Here is a 16,561-nt window from a genome sequence, read left to right as displayed (position 1 = left end):
AAAATGCACACATTTCCATTCATTCTATGCTCTCAATCAAAAAAGGCTTCCAAGACACTTTGAATAAAGAACAGTTGTGTTATTTCAACCACCTTTAAGAGAGGTAAGAACTGCAGAAAAGACTCCATGAAAGTACAGGATTTGCCAGGCACCTTGGCTCATACCTGTAATCCTAGCTACTCAGGAGGCTGAGATCTGAGGATCTCGGTTCAAAGCCAGACTGGGCAGGAAAGTCTGTGAGACTCTTTTTTTTTTGTCAGTCATGGGGCTTAAATTCTGAGCCTGGGTGCTGTCCCTGAGCTCTTCAGCTCAAGCTGAGCATTCTACCACGTGAGCCATAGTGCCCCTTCCAGCTTTTCTGGTGGTTTTAAGAGTCTCATGGACTTTCCTGCCTGGGCTGGCTTCGAACGGTGACTCTCAGATCTCAGCCTCCTGAGTAGCTAGGATTACAGCCATGAGCCACTAGTGCCTGGCCTATGAGACTCTTCAATAAATGACCCAAAAAATCTGGAAATAGAGCTGTGGCTCAAGCGGTAGACTGCTAGCCTTGAGCAAAAGAATCCAGGCCTTGGGCTGGGAATGTGGCTTAGTGGTAGAATGCTTGCCTAGCATGCATGAAGCCCTGGTTTTGATTCCTTAGTACCACATAAACAGAAAAAGCAGGAAATGGCACTGTGGCTCAAGTGGTAGAGTGCTAACCTTGAGCACAGAGAGGCTCAGGGACAGTGCCCAGGCCCTGAGTTCAAGCTCTAGGATTGGCAAAAAAAGAAGAGAAGAGAAGAGAAAAGAATCCAGGCCTTGAGTTCAAGCTCCAGGACTTGTACACACAAAAATTTCATGATTCACAAAGTCTGGCTAGCATATATAAGATTATGTATTTGTCACAGCTTCTCATTTACCTATGAGCTCCTTCTTAATGATTGCGACTACACCTTGGCCAATGCTTCTCAACTTCTGTTGCATTCCAAAATCCAGAATATTCAACTAACACTAATGGATTTGATGACCTCAGTGTTAACTTTCTACATGTCACACAGATTGTCCCCTGAAGTAATTGGTAGCTTGGGATCTTGGGCAAAAACTTTACTGGACCTTCCATTATGGTTCTCAACTCTGGAAGCACATGACAATTATCCAGGTCACTCAACATTCTCAGTGCCTATCCTGAGAATGACTTAAGTGTTTTAGGGGTGAGGAAAGTTTCATTTGTTAGGAATCCCCAAGAGGATTCTCCCAAGTGACTAGCACTGAGAATCAGAAATCATTAAATGTGGGGAAATAAATTTTTTTAAAATCCTGTTTCAAAAACTGGCTGTATCTTGGAGTTCATGTCCCTTAGCATCATCTTATATGGTCATTTGTGCATAGCTATTGAGCTATTGTGAAATGAATTCCAAGATATGGAAACGAGTTTTTGTTGTTGTTTTTAATGTACTGTGATTTCTTTTTTTCTTTTGTTCTTTTTTTTTCCTTCCTATGGTTTATCCCCTGTTGTCATTGTATTTGTTTTTGTGTACTGCATATACATTTATCTGAATTAGGAAAGGGAAGGAACAACAAAATGGTGAGACACAGGACAAAGTCTGAACCAATGCAACAGCGATACTCACAAGACACTATGTTGGAAATGAACTTTACAACTGGTGAGGGAAGGAAAGAAAGTGGGAGAAAAACAAGGGAGGGGTAATAATGTCTGACAAGAAATGGACTCACTAGCTTACATATGTAACTGTAACCCCTCTATATATCACCTTGACAATACAATTGAATTTTTAAAAATATCATGGCATAAAATAAAAAAATGGCTATTGAGCATCCAAAGATTTCCTGTTTACCTAGGTAATTTTCGTCTTTAATTACATAGTTGAATCTTGTTTCAATATCTTAGGAAACTGACCACAAACCTTTCATTCTGTAAAACTCTTTTTTTCCCCTTTCTTTGTTAAGATGATTCTAACTGAAAAAGATTAAAAAAAATAAAACAGAACAAATTCATGAAGGAAATGGCTGTGGAAATGCTTGCCAAATGGTAGCGACAAGTTTGCTGATCCCTTCCTCCAGTTTGTTTTGATCATGTGTGTCCCAGCCCATCAAATCACCTTAGCGAAGAGGTGGGAAGATGATCAGGTGGGTAAAGACCGGCATTATTACCTACAATGTGAGTGAGTAGTTCTCATCTACACATAACTTCAGTCTCTTATTTTTTTTTTTGCCACAGCTGGGGCCTGAACTCAGGGCCTGGGCACTGTCCTTGAGCTTCTTTTGCTTAAGGCTAGCCCTCTACCACTTGAGCTACAGAGCCACTTCTGGCTTTTTCTGTTTATGTGGTACTGAGGAATTGAACCCAGGGCTTCATGCATGCTGGGCACACTAAGCCACATTCCCAGCCCTTCTCTTAATTTCTAAGATGAGCATGGCTGTTGTGAGAATGAATTTAATTTTATACCAGGTATTGGTTAAGTATTTCAGTAGATGATAGTTGAATCTATTTTATCCTTTCTAGTTTCATTTAACTTCCTTTTGGGAAAGTTTCACTGAAGCAAAGCTCTGACTAAAGCAGAAAGCCGACTGAGTACGAAGGGCACAAATGCCATCCACCTTTATGTAAATAATGGGCAGAGCAAGGAATTGATAAGGTATCCAAGAAAGCAGATTGTGAGATGAGTTTAGTTATACTAATAGAACAATGTATACTTTGCCTTCTATTTAATTGCAGAAACCAGGAGAAATTAACCCAATTTATACAAAATCCAGCAAGGTATCAAGAGATTTCTGTGGCCAAACTTAAGGGGACATTGCATTTTACTACAGCAGATTCAAAAGAAAGGAAGGCTAAGCATGTCCTCATTTACAAAAATGTGACTTGTTTGGGGGGAAAGATAAGTATGTTACAAATTTCAAAGGACCTTACTGTTTTCAGAACAATGACACATAGAAAAATATTTATCTTCATGGTGTGGAAAAAGCATTAGAGACTTGGTAATTTATTTGTAACAATGAGACTATTATACACTGACTTCCATGCACTAGTGAGAGAGAAAACTCCATTACAAGGAGAATTCAAATGTTCAAGGAGAATCGTAGCTCAAGTCTAAGAATGCAAATAAAATCACATAACAACTTGAGATGATTCTCAGGGAGATAATCTACCACTACTCTAGAACCTAAAGTATTCAATTCCAATATAAATACTAACTTGTTTAACTGTTTCCTACAGTTTATATGCTACTTATTATGGCAGAAGGTATACACTCTCAGAGCTCAGATGAGACAATGACCAGGAACAGGTTCTCCTTGAATGATATGAAGGACACCCATTATGAGTCATGACCAAACCCAGCCCTACCAGGAAGAGAAATGTGGAAGTAAATCAGTCCAGACTGCCATAAAAACAAACGAACTAGAGCTACCTCAATGCTAGCTAGCTTCGAGGTCAATTTACATGATGATGGTTGAAAAGCATGAGATCCCCAGCTAGCCCAGCCACAGTCCCCTGGGCACATTTCCAAGAATGTGCTTGCTAGTCAATATGTTCATTGACTAATTAACCAGTCCATCCAAGAAATTTACACAAATGATTAAAACTTCAGGTTTCAGAAACTAAATATTCAAAGGCACTTAACACTCAACAAGAATGCACACAACAAGCCCGAGCAGGGCGAACAAAAACTCCTAGTTCCTAGTTCCTTGGTTGTCCACTAAGTCTTTTTGGCAGGACTGTGGAGAAATCGGTACACTTAAATTTTTCCTGACATGGGCTGGGAATGTGGCTTAGTGGTAGAGTGCTTGCCTAGCATGCATGAAGCCCTGGGTTTGATTCCTCAGTACCACATACACAAAAAAAGTCGGATGTGGCACTGTGGCTCAAGTGGTAAAGTGTTAACCTTGAGCAAAAGAAACTCAGGGATAGTGCCCAGGGCCTGAGTTCAAGCCCCAGGACTGGCCAAAAAATAAATAAAAAACAGTCTTGTAAATTAAAACCATAAAATCCCTCAAAGCCATTCACATGGTAATTCTACTCAGACATAGACACACTACAGGCAATCTAATGTATTATCTAGAAGAGACTTAGCAACCCCTAAAACTCCAATTCCAAGGCTTCTTGTCAGCAGCACACAGGAGAATAAAAGCAAACCAGGAGCAATCACTGCCCAGTTCTTTAAACAGGAAACTGAATTCTCTTAGACCAGAAGTTGGTAAACGTTCTTTAAAGGGACCAGATAGTAAACATTTTTGCATTTGTGTGCTCTATAGACTCTGGCAATGGCACAGCTCTGCTATTGTGTAGGCCTAAAGAGAGAGAATATATGTAATGAATGGGTATGGCTGTGTTCCAGTAAACCTTTACAAAAACAGGTGTCATCAAAACCCAGAGTAGACAACACAAAGACTGATCCCAAACATCAATGGACTTTTGTGGATAATGACGGCTCAATGGAAATTCGTCAATTCTAATACCAGTTATTGGCAGCTCATCAATGTCTCACATTGTTGCAGTGTGTTGACAGTTGTAGAGGCTGTGTTTATAGGGGACATAATAGAACTCTCTGCACGTTGTGCATAATTTTACTGTGACCCTAAAGATACTGGGTTTTGGAGGAGGGAGGGTCTGGGAGTTTTGTTTTCATATGTACTAGGGCCTAAACTCAGGGCTTCACTATGCAGACACTCTACCACTTGAGTCATGTCCCCAGTCCCTGAACTTAAAGATATTCTTAAAAATAAAGTCGATGGGCTCATACCTATAATTCTAGCTATTAAGGAGGCTGAGATCTATGGATCATGGTTCAAAGCCAGCCCGGGCAGTAAGGCTCTTATCTCCAATAAATAACAACAACAAAAAAGCCAAAGTAGAGCTATAGCTCAAGTGGCAGAACACTAACCTTGGGCAAAAGAGGCTTAAGGGACAGCATTCAGGCCCTGAGTTCAAGCCCCAAGGCCCGCACAAATAATGTCTATGAACTAAAAAACAATGGCAAACAGGTAATCAAGCTCAAGTTAAGACACTCTTGGTCCAAAGTATTCCTAAAATAAAAGGATTTCCCAAACTCTGAGAGAGAATTATTACAAAAACAAAATGATTGGATGCTTGTACAATATAAAGAAAAGACCGGGAACTGAAGCACACCCCTGTATTCCTAGAACTAGAAAGACTGAGGCAGAACAATAGTTCTAGGCCAGCTTAGGTTACAAGATTAGTGAGACTATATTTCAAAAACAAAAGAAGCCAGGCACTGATGGCTCACACATGTAATCGTAGCTACTCAGGAGGCTGAGATCTGAGGATTGTGGTTCAAAGCCAGCCCAGGCAGGAAAGTCTGTGAGACTCTTATCTCCAATAAACTACTCAGTAAAAGCCAGAAGTGGTGCTGTGGCCCAAGCAGTAGAGCAAAAATCAGCTCAGGGACAGCGTCCAGGTCCAGAGTTCAAGCCCTGGGAATCAGCGAAAAGAAAAGAAAAAAAGAAAAGGAAGAGGAGAGAAGAGGAAAAAGAGGAGAGGGAAAGGAAAAGGCAGGCAGGCAGAGAAGAACAGAAAAGAGAAAAGAAAGTAGGAAAAAAATCAATGATATTTTCTGATTCCACCCAGTAACAAAAGCTAAGGTTTCCCAAATCTTGCTAATGTTCCTTTTCCTTCAAAAGCACACAAAGCACACTCATGCACTGCAAAGGTAATGAAGCAAGACCTCCAACTTTAAATGCCTGAATGATGTCCTGGAGTCTAATAAACCACATCATGTGGAAACTCAGATGTATTTGATTTTAAAGTCCCAAAAGGCTAGTTCTTTCCTTCCATTTAAATACTGATCAAGATACAATAAGCTAAGTTTAATATCTAGACCTTAAACTACGATGTTCTCATCCTCTTTCATTCTAAGTAGTTTGCTTCTGTTTCCAAACAAGTCTGCCTAATTTTTGTCAACCCAGCAGTGCAGAAATACAGCTGTTTATGGAAAAGTCCTGTCATGTACACACATACACACACACACACACATATGAAAAATACATGTACTCAGAAGCAAAATAAGAATATTTCTCCTTTTCCTAGTACAAACTCTTAAAAACCTTTCATCTTCTCCAGGAATGAAATTGCTGGTCCCCTCAGAGGTAGGTTTTAAGGAACAAAAAACAACTTAAAAGAAAACTGAGATATTCCTCTGTACTAGTGGCTGACACCTGTAATAGTAGCTACTCAGGAGGCTGAGATGGTGGTTCAAAGCCAGCCCTGGCAGGAAAGCTTATGAGATTTATTATCTCCAACAAACTACCCAAAGAACCAGAAATGGTGCTGTGGCTTAAGTGATAGAGCGCTAGCTTTGAGCAAGAAGTTCAGGGACAGCACCCAGACCCTGAGTTTAAATCCAAGGACTGGCAAAAACAAAAAACTGAAACACTGTCAAAGCTGTTATTTGGAAATGAAGTCAACTTTCCAGTGAGTATCAGAATCTTAAAACACTTTCGAATGGAAAACAGAATGGGCCCTAAACCTCAAAGCAGTAAGACAGAGAAACTGTCTCCTGTCTTTAAAAAAAAAAAAAAAAAAAATATATATATATATATATATATACACACATTAATTTGAGGTGGGGCTTCTATCTTCTAACAGCTAAAACCCTAGGGTTTGCAGAGCCAGTGCGATTAGGTTAGAAATCAAACCATAGAGTTCTATGAAAAGATAACAAGGTTGTCAAACAGCTTCCTTTTCTGGTGGTTTTATTTGGGAGATGCTATATTTAAATGTGAGGACATTGTGGAAGTTTAAACTTATGTAACAACTGACTAAATTAAGGTGACATAATGTTTAATGACCTCTCTATGGAGTAATCGTCATTTATGGAGCGCTCACTCTGCCAAGCAAACTGAGCTGAGCAAGCTGAGTGAGGTTACCCACAGATGAGTGCCCATGCCCTGGAAGGAGACTATTTTAGATGAAATAAAGAGAAACAGGAACGGGGCTGGGAAGGTGGCTAAGTGGTAGAGCGCTTGCCTTGCATGCATGAGGCCCTGGGTTCGATTCCTCAGCACCACATTAGCAAAAAGAAAAAAGCCGGAAGTGGCGCTGTGGCTCAAGTGGTAGAGCGCTAGCCTTGAGCTGAAGAGCTGAGGGGCAGCGCCCAGGCCCAGAGTTCAGGTCCCACGACCGGACCCCCCCCCCCCAAAAAAAAAAGAGAAACAGGAACAAATATCTTTCACACAAGTGAAGCTGTATCAAAGTCACTGGGAAATAAAACCAATGGGAAATAGATCTGTTGGGAGGGGATAAAGTGATTAAAGAGAGAACCAGAAAGATGGAAAGAAAGTCCAAATGAAAACATGAATCATTTCCTACCAACTTTTTCAACATTCAGAAGGGCCCATTTTTAATTTGTGTCATAATAGCCAAAGTCTACTATAATAGTCCAAGTCTTCTTCTATCACCAAGAGAACTTTTTTTGTTTTGTTCTTTTGTTTTTGTTTTTTGGTCAGTTGCGGAGCTTGAACTCTGGGCTTGGGCGTTCTCCCAGCGCTCTTCAGCTCAAGGCGAGCGCTCTACCACTTGAGCCACAGCGTCACTTCCGGTTTTCTAGTGGTTTATTGGACATAAAGAGTCTCATGGACTTTCCTGCTCGGGCTGGCTTTGAACTGTGATCCTCAGATCTCACACTCCTGAGTAGCTAGGATTACAAGCGTGAGCCACTGACGCTCAGCTTACCAAGAGAACTTTTTATTCATAGAAACTAAAACCAAAATGAAAGCCTAAATTGTAATTAAAAATAAAATTTTAAAAAAAAAGTAGGGCTGGGAATGTGGCTTAGTGGTAGAGTGCTTGCTTGCCTAGTATGCCTCAGTACCACATAAACAGAAAAAGCACATAAACAGATGTAGCACTGTGGCTCAAGTAGTAGAGTGCTAGCCTTGAGCAAAAGAAGCTCAGAGACAGACACCAAAACAAAAACAAAAAAAAAACTAAGCAAAGGTTATATGTGGTATAGAAGAAAATAAAATATGAAAAGAAAAAAGGTAAGGAAATGGAAAGACTGGGAAAAAATTCATATTAAGTGAAGAAAGCCAGATCCAAAAAAACATAGGTCCCATGGTTTCCCGCATTTGTAATAATTATTATTATGTCTAGGATAGTTCTAGTGGATGAGCAGAATAGCTCAATAGTTATGTACATATGACCATAGAAGATGATGCTAAGGGAGATCAACTCCAAGACATGGACACAAGAGGTTTTTCTTTGTTGTTGTTTTTAATGTACTACGCAATTTGTTGTTTCTTTTGTATTTTCCCCCTATGGTTTATCCCCTGTTGTCACTGTATTTGATTTTGGTACCCTGGGTATTGTATATACATTAATCTGAATTAGGGAAGGGAAGGGGAACAACAGAATGATGAGACAAAGGACAAAGGGGGAACCAATGCAACAGCAAAACTCACAAGACAATCAGTTGGAAATGATCTGTACAACTAGTGTAGGAGCTGGGGAGGAGGGAAAGTGGGAAAAGATGAGGGAGGGGGTAACAAGTTTGACAAGAAATGTACTCACTACCTTACTTATATAACTGTAACCCTTCTGTACAACACCTTGACAATAAAATTTAAAAAGAAATAAGCTCATGAAGAGCTGAGGGACAGCGCCCAAGCCCAGAGTTCAAGCCCCACAACCAACCAAAAAAAATAAAAAATAAAAAGAAATAAGCTCAATAGGAAATGAACTCATTGCCTTGCTCATGTAACTGTAACCTCTCTGTACAGTATCTTTACAATAAAAATATATATTAAGAAAAAATAAAAGAAATAAAAAAGAAAAAATCATATGGATACGTATAAAAGAAAAAAATGATTCTCAAAGCAAAACTCACCACCCCATTGTATATAGAGAAACACCTAAAGCAAGATAATTCAGAAAGTCTGAAAATAAAAGGTAACAGGAAATACAAACAGGAAAATAGCAAACAAGAGCTTAATGTCAAATAAGATTACATCTGGCCAAAAAGCCATCAACTAGTTTTAAAGGGCATGGATAAGGACATGACAGTTCATAAGCATCAACACAGCATGAACCATCATAAAACAAAAACTGTAAGACATGCAGAGAAAGAGAACATATTATTAGGAGACTTTAACTTCTCTCATATCTGACCCATAAAACAAGGAAATAAGAAAGTAAAGCTTTACAAAACCTAAATAACATAACTGATATGGTAAGCATGATAATAATTCTAACTTGAGAGAATAACCTCTTTTTGGCTGTCCAAGGAAAATTCACAGGAAATGACCATAAACTTTGGCTGCAAAAATAAATATCAATAAATTAAGAGCATAGTTCACCCAACATTCTCTAATAACAGTGTGACAAAACTCAATTGTCTTCAGAATGTATCTATACTGAAAATTAATGCTCACAAAACAACCCTTCACTCACAGAACACAAAACTTTTTTTTTTCTGCCAGTCCTGAGGCTTGAACTCAGGGTCTGGGCACTGGCCCTGAACTTCTTTTGCTTAAGGCTAGCACTCTGCCACTTGATCCACAGTGCCACATCTGGCCTTTTCTGTTTATATGGCACTGAGGAATTGAACCCAGGGCTTCATGCATGCTAGACAAGCACTCTACCACTAAACCACAATCCCAGCCCCCAGAGATCTTTATATATTAATGCTGATACTGGGGTTTGAACTCAGGGCTGGGCTATTCTCTTTTGCTTTTTTGTTCAAAGCTGGTACTCTACCACTTGAACTACATCTCCACTTCCTGTTTTTTGCTAGTTACTTGGAGATAAGAGTCTTGTGACTTTCCTGTCCAGGCTGGCTTCAGGTGCTATCCTTAGATCTCAGCCTTCTGAATAGCTAGGATTACAGAAGTGAGCCACCAGTGCCCAGCAAAAATCAACAATGTAGAAGAGATGGGAGGAGGGAACTAAACACACATCAGCTGCTGAAGCAGCTGATCAGTGATCAGAGGAAAGACAGATATAAACAACCTTCCCGGTTCCCCAAAAAAATGGAAGAAAAAGGAAAAGCATCGTTTTTTTAAAAATGAAAAAGAACAAAATAAACCTTAGAAAATCAAATGGGATTAATAAAGTCAAAGTAGACATTAATGAACTAGAAAATAAAAGTCATAAAACTAAAAAAATCTAAATGAACCATCAGCTAATCTAATTAAGGAGGAGAACAAAGATAAAAACTAAGAAATAAGAGTGCTGTATTCGGGGCTGGGAAGGTGGCTCAGTGGTAGAGCGCTTGCCTTGCATGCCTAAGGCCCTGGGTTCAATTCCTTAGCATCACATAAGCAAAAAGAAAAAAGCCAGAAGTGGCGCTGTGGTGCAAGTGGTACAGTGCTAGCCTTGAGCTGAAGAGCTGAGGAACAGTGCTCAGGCCCAGAGTTCAGGCCCCACGACCGGACCAAAAAAAAAAAAAAGTCTTTCTGATACAAGCTTGACTTTAATAAGAAAACCTAACAGCCTGCATTATGCATACGTTCATAGACAAATAACACTTAGACATCAATGTAATGAACCCAGAAGTTTATCAAACTATTCTAATTCTCTGCATGTTTCTATTTTGCATTATTGTAGGAACTAAAAGCTAAAGTAATGTTTACACAGGGAGAAAATAATTTCTATCTAGATACCATTTTTTCCACCCATCAAAAGTTTGACAACCACTGAGGCCTATCATCCTAGCTACTTAAGAGGCTGAAATCTGAGGATCACAGTTTGAAGCCAGCCTCGGCAGGAAAGTCCATGGGACTCTTATCTCCAATAAACTACCAAAAAAGCTGAAAGTACAACTGTGGCTCAAGTTGTAGAAGTGATTAGCCTTGGACAAAAAGAGCCCAGTTCCTAAGTTCGAGCCTCAGGACTGGCACACACACAAAGTTTGAAAATAGCTCATGCCTGTAATCCTAGCTATTCAGGTGGCAGAGATCCGAGAATCATGGTTCAAAGCCAGTCCAGACAAAAAAGCTTGTGAAAATCTTATCTTCAATTAATTACCAAAAAATGCCAGAAATGGAGCTGTAGCTCAAGTGGAAGAGCACTCTTCTTGAGCAAAGCACCTCAGGAACAGTGCCCAAGGCCCAGATTTCAAGCAACAGGATTGACAAGCGTGCATGCATGTGTGTACGCGCACATGCGCGCACACACGCGCACACACAGTAGAAACGTCTATTAGGATGGTAAACAGAAAATCTGTATAAAAAGGAATTAGACAATGTTTATCAAAATCACAAATGCACATCCTCACAGATATAGCAACTTATGTTTAGGAATCTGTCACCCCCCCACATATATATATATAGTCAGACAGGCATGAAATTCCAATGTACATAATAATTCACTGAGCACCTGTTGTCACAGTAACAATTGGAAACCTACTAGCAATCAAGAGGGAGTTGGTTAAATTATACTACATCTATATAATCAAATTTTCAGATGCTATAAAAAGGATGTTCTTAAGGTACATATATAAAAAGTTCTCTAACTATTTAAAAAGCAAGGTACAGATGAAGGTGTAAGATGTCATTTGTACAAAAAAGGGAAGCTAATAAATAGAAGTAGGAAGTGGGTTTTTCTCCTTGTGTCCTTTTGCAATTTTTATATTTGGAAACATGTGACTGTAATCTCAGGGCAAAAAGAATGAATTGGTAGCCTGGTACTGACTGCTCACATCTGTAACCCTAGCTACTCAGGATGCTGAGATCTAAGGTTACTGGTTCAAAGCCAGCCAGAGCAGGAAAGTCCATGAGACTCTTTATCTCCAGTTAACCACCAAAAAACTGGAAGTGGAGCTGTGGCTCAGGTGGTAGAGTACCAGCTTTGGATAAAAGAGCTCATGGATAGTGCCAGGTCCTGAGTTCAAAGCCCAGTACAGGCGGGAAAAAAAAACTCAGTTAAAAAATCCCACCCTTGAGGGAAAAACTGGGAGAGAACAAGGGAAGGGATAACATTAGCCTTAAAAAAATGTACTCTTGGGCTGGGAAGGTGGCTCAGTGGTAGAGCGCTTGCCTTGCATGCCTGAGGCCCTAGGTTTGATTCCCAGCACCACATAAGCAAAAAGAAAAAAGCTGGAAGTGGCACTGTGGCTCAAGTGGTAGAGCGCTAGCCTTGAGCTGAAGAGCTGAGGGACAGCGCCCAGGCCCAGAGTTCAGGCCCCACGACCAGACCCCCAAAAAAATAATAATAATAATAAAAATGTACTCTTGGGCTGGGAAGGTGGCTCAGTGGTAGAGCGCTTGCCTTGCATGCCTGAGGCCCTAGGTTTGATTCCCAGCACCACATAAGCAAAAAGAAAAAAGCTGGAAGTGGCACTGTGGCTCAAGTGGTAGAGCGCTAGCCTTGAGCTGAAGAGCTGAGGGATAGCGCCCAGGCCCAGAGTTCAGGCCCCACAACCGGACCCAAAAAAAAAAAAATGTACTCTTTACCTGATTTATTTAACTGTAACCCCTCTGTACATCAACTTTACAATAATTTTTTAAAATCACATCCTTTTAATGTACTACAGTATTAATGTTTAAATTAACAAGCCATTTAAGAACACTTTGTATTGCTGGGTTTTAGGCTCTATTTCCAGAAAAGATCCCTTAAGAAACTTGCTATTTTAAAGGGCTTAGAGAAATAGAGCACATAAATGAAAAGAGAGCATCCAGTTGATTTTTATCCATGAGGATGCTTTAGAACAATCCAAGATCTTCTTTTTTAAAAAATGACCTATAAGCCAGGAACCAGTGGCTCACACCTGTAATCCTAGATACTCAAGAGGCTAACATCTAAAGATCGAAGTTCAAAGCTAGTCCAGGCAGGAAAATGCACAACACTCTTATCTCCAATAAACCACCAGAAAATAGGAAGTAGTGCTGTGGCTCAAGTGGTAGAGTGCTAGCCTTGAGCTGAAAAGCTGAGGGACAGTACCCAGGCCCAGAATTCAAGCCCCACGACCAACCTACAAAAAAAAATGCCCTGTACTCCACACCCAGATATCAGAAATTCAGGAATGTAGACATAAGCTGATAATCACTGATGTCAATGTTTTTGTTTTATTTTGTTGGTCATGGGGCTTGAACTCTGGGCCTGGGCACTGTCCCTCAGCTCTTCAGCTCAAGGCTAGCACTCTACCACTTAAGCCATGTGTCACTTCCAGTTTTCTGAGTGGTTTACTAGAGATAAGAGTCTCACAGACTTTCCTGCCTGGGCTGGCTTTGAACCGAGATCCTCAGATCTCAGCCTCCTTAGTAGCTAGGATCACAGGTGTGAGCCACCAGTGCCCAGCTTTGATCTCAATGTTTTAAAATGGTGAACACTGGTTTCCAGATACTCGTCCCATAGACTTTCTATGATAACATTATCCCCTGCTGTGGTTTTCCTACTCAAATAACATCCTTGCCAATATACCAGTAAATACGTGTGGACACTAGCTACCCATAGAAATAAACTACCAAAAGTTACTAGAGCTATCACAAGTTTTGAGGGTGGGAGGAATCAGAATTAAGTTCAGTATTCACAAATTCACCCATTTCATTTGTGTGTGTGCGTGGTCATGGGGCTTGAACTCGGGGCCTGGGTGCTGTCTCTGAGCTCTTTTGTTCAAGGCTAGTGCGCTACCACTTTGAGCCACAGCAACACTTGCAGTTTTCTGGTGGTTAATTGGAGGTAAGAGTCTCACAGGCTTTCCTGCCCCAGCTCAGATCTCAGATCTCAGCAATCCTCAGATCTCAGCCTCCTGAGTAGGTAGGAACACAGGCAAGAGCCACCAGTGTCAGCTATTAGAGACAGAAAACATACCTATGTATAGCAACATTTTCATTCTAAGCTCTAAAGTCCAGACCTGCCTCAAACCTTTAAATTTCTACAAGTAGCCAGAGGTGATAGACTCCAACAACTGAAAAGCTTTGGGGCCTGGGGCCCATGACTCATGTCCATAAGCCTAACTGTTCAGGAAGTTGAGATCTGAGGATCTTGGTCAGATGCAGAGCCAGGCAGACAAATCCAAGAGTCTTCTGAAGTTCACTTAAGCAGCAAACCTGGAAGTGGAGATGGGGCTCAAGTGGTAGAGTTAGTGCTAGCTTTGGGAAGGGAGGAATAGAAGCTAAGCAAGAATATGAGACCCTGAGGTAGGAGGGTAGGAAGGAAGAAAGGAACAAAAGAAAAGGAAAGAAAGACAAAGCTTTGGGGAGTAAAGTTTAAGATCAACATCTCATGAAACTCTGACTTTTTACTATAATTCTCTGGCACTCTAGTTTGTAAACTCTTTTGACTTTGTCTCAACTTTAACCTATATCTCACTTCCTAGCCCAACTGCTATTTTTAAAAGTATTAAATCCATCCCATTTTATATATCAAGTCTTCCTGGGATGTCCTACCTACTACTAGTTTTTATGCCCAACTGACACCATCCTTGGAGTTTACATAAATTCATTAAACAAACAGATGTCCCTTAATTTTCCCTAGAGAGCTTAGACTATCTTTGCTGCTCCATTGAACTTCAGGGATGCTGAGTTCCATTCTGATACCTGGCAGTACACTTTTGTTTTACCTTTAGGCGGTTCACAATCACATTGAGTTCTGGTTGGGGTTTGGAACAATATCCTTCTGGGGAAACACGATCCAGTTAACCGAAGGTGGTAGAATCTATTCTCATTTCAGCTAGGCCTAAAGCAAGTTGGGAGCTCAACAAACCGTGGAGCTGCCTACCAGCCCAGCCCACTTCATGGAAAAAAAGGTGGATGGGGACACTAAAGGAGAGGAGCAAGAGAGCTAGAGTTATTCTAGACCGGAAGCTGAGCAAAGAGCCCATCCAAGGGCACTACATCAGCATCTATGGCATTTGTAACCCAGGCCTCTGCTTCACCATAACGTAATGAAGATTGTATACAGTTCAAGTCCTACCAGTCCTGCTGTACACCAACCACCTAAGAGCAAAAAAAGAGAGGAACAAAATGCCATAGTCTTAATCAACCTCAAGGTGTTTCTAAACAGCTCTTACCCAACCAAACTAAAATCTCCAACTTAAAAAAAATGTTTCAAAGCCACCCACATCTCATCGTGAAGTTTTAAGGACAGTGGGGTTTATGTGAAGTACATTGGAAGGTTTGGGGAGTCCTATAAGGGGTGTGAGTCTCTGAACGTAGTTCCTGCATCTCGGGCTGAGCTCTCCTGCAGGGGGGTGACGGTGTTGGGCCCTACCACGCCACCGCGTCCCCAATTCCGACCCCAAGTGAGAGATCCCAGGCATCCCCTAGCTCCACCCGCAGTTCCCACGGACTTTGCCCGGAGACCGAGGAGATCCGGAGGGCAGGCCGAGATGGCGGCATCCCCTGCACCCCCACAGCTCTAGGGGGGCCGTGGCCCAGCACTCACCAAAGTCCAAGAACTGTTTGATGGAGAGCGGTGATGGTGAAAAGCGTGAGTAGCGCTCTATCTGCTTGGGCACTGGCTGTTTTAGCAGCCACTGGAACAGCCGCATCTTCTCGGAAGCAGGACACCGACCTGCCGAGACGTCAGGAGGGCCTCAGGGGCCGGCACAGCTGAGCAACGCAGGTTGGGGACGATCGGCGGGGACGCACCTCAACCTCTTTCTAGAATTCCACACCAGCTGCCTTTGGAGCAGCCGCAGCCACCGCCACTGCCACCGCCACCGCACCAACAGCAACAGCAGCAGCTCCCGGGCCGGCCGCAACTGCCCGCTCGAGGCTTCTTAGGCCCCGCCCTTTGGGGGCGGGGCTTGTCGCTGCACGTACACAGCGCGCGAGGGTTCTCAGGGCGCCGGGGGCACGCGGGCGAACTCGATCGCTGCTGATTGGCCGCTGCCCAGGCTTTCTTCTGCTCTTGCTGCGGGGGAAGAAACCTTATACTTCCCTAGCTCTCGGGACTCTTCCTGGCTTGGCAAGTATCTCTGTTCCTGGCCCCACCTCTATACTGGTCCCCCTAGGCGCTGGCCTGAGAGACTAAAAGGTAGCTGAGGTTCTAGAAGACTGAGAGGACAATGGGAATCCACACCTTAAACAAGATCTTGCTGGGTTGCTTCAGGCCTTTGAAAGCCTGAAGAGCTCAGGGACAGCACCCCAGGCCCCACAACGGGCAAAAGGCTGAATTGTTGCACATTAGGGTGTTTCTTGCATTTTGACACTTTGATTTTTTTTTTTCATGTTCTGTTCTTAAATACAATGGTCATTTCACGGCCCCCATCATTATGACCACCTTTGGACAGAACTAAATGTAGGCTCACCAGTCCTTTCATTCCCCCACTCCAAACTCCACCCCTTCAGGATTGACAGAGCTCATTGTAACGTCACTGTTTCCTAGTCTCAGAAGTCCCGCCCTCCCAGCCTCCACTTTTTAGGAGATTGTTACATCACTAGCTCAGTTTCCTAGTTCTGCAGCCTGCGGACCCACCTGGTCGGATACTTTTTTTTAAAGCAGAATGTAAAGAAAGGAATTTGGTGTCATGCTCCCACCACACACACACCACTACCACCCTTGCCCAGGCCCATCACAATGTCACTAACACTGTCTGGTGTCTCCCCGTCCACCTCCCTTGTCCTCTACAACACAGCTGGACAGGATGATCAATTCACTGAC

General features: G+C 42.0%; 1 protein-coding gene across 1 annotated transcript in view; it reads right to left on the bottom strand.

Moving 5' to 3' along the window:
• Nucleotides 1-15,650, bottom strand: part of Pdk3 (pyruvate dehydrogenase kinase, isozyme 3) — a 69,233-nt gene extending 53,583 nt beyond the window's left edge. Inside the window, exon 1 of the mRNA XM_013026451.1 lies at nucleotides 15,341-15,650. Within this exon, the coding sequence (XP_012881905.1) occupies nucleotides 15,341-15,446 (106 nt within the window). The 5' untranslated portion in view covers nucleotides 15,447-15,650. The remainder of the gene's footprint in view (nucleotides 1-15,340) is intronic.
• Nucleotides 15,651-16,561: the final 911 nt, after the last annotated feature.

The sequence above is a fragment of the Dipodomys ordii genome, unplaced genomic scaffold (assembly GCF_000151885.1).
Source record: "Dipodomys ordii isolate 6190 unplaced genomic scaffold, Dord_2.0 Scaffold94, whole genome shotgun sequence".
Classification (NCBI taxonomy): Eukaryota; Metazoa; Chordata; class Mammalia; order Rodentia; family Heteromyidae; genus Dipodomys; species Dipodomys ordii.
Note: the sequence above shows the minus strand (reverse complement) of the source record. Positions and strands in the feature narration are given on the sequence as shown.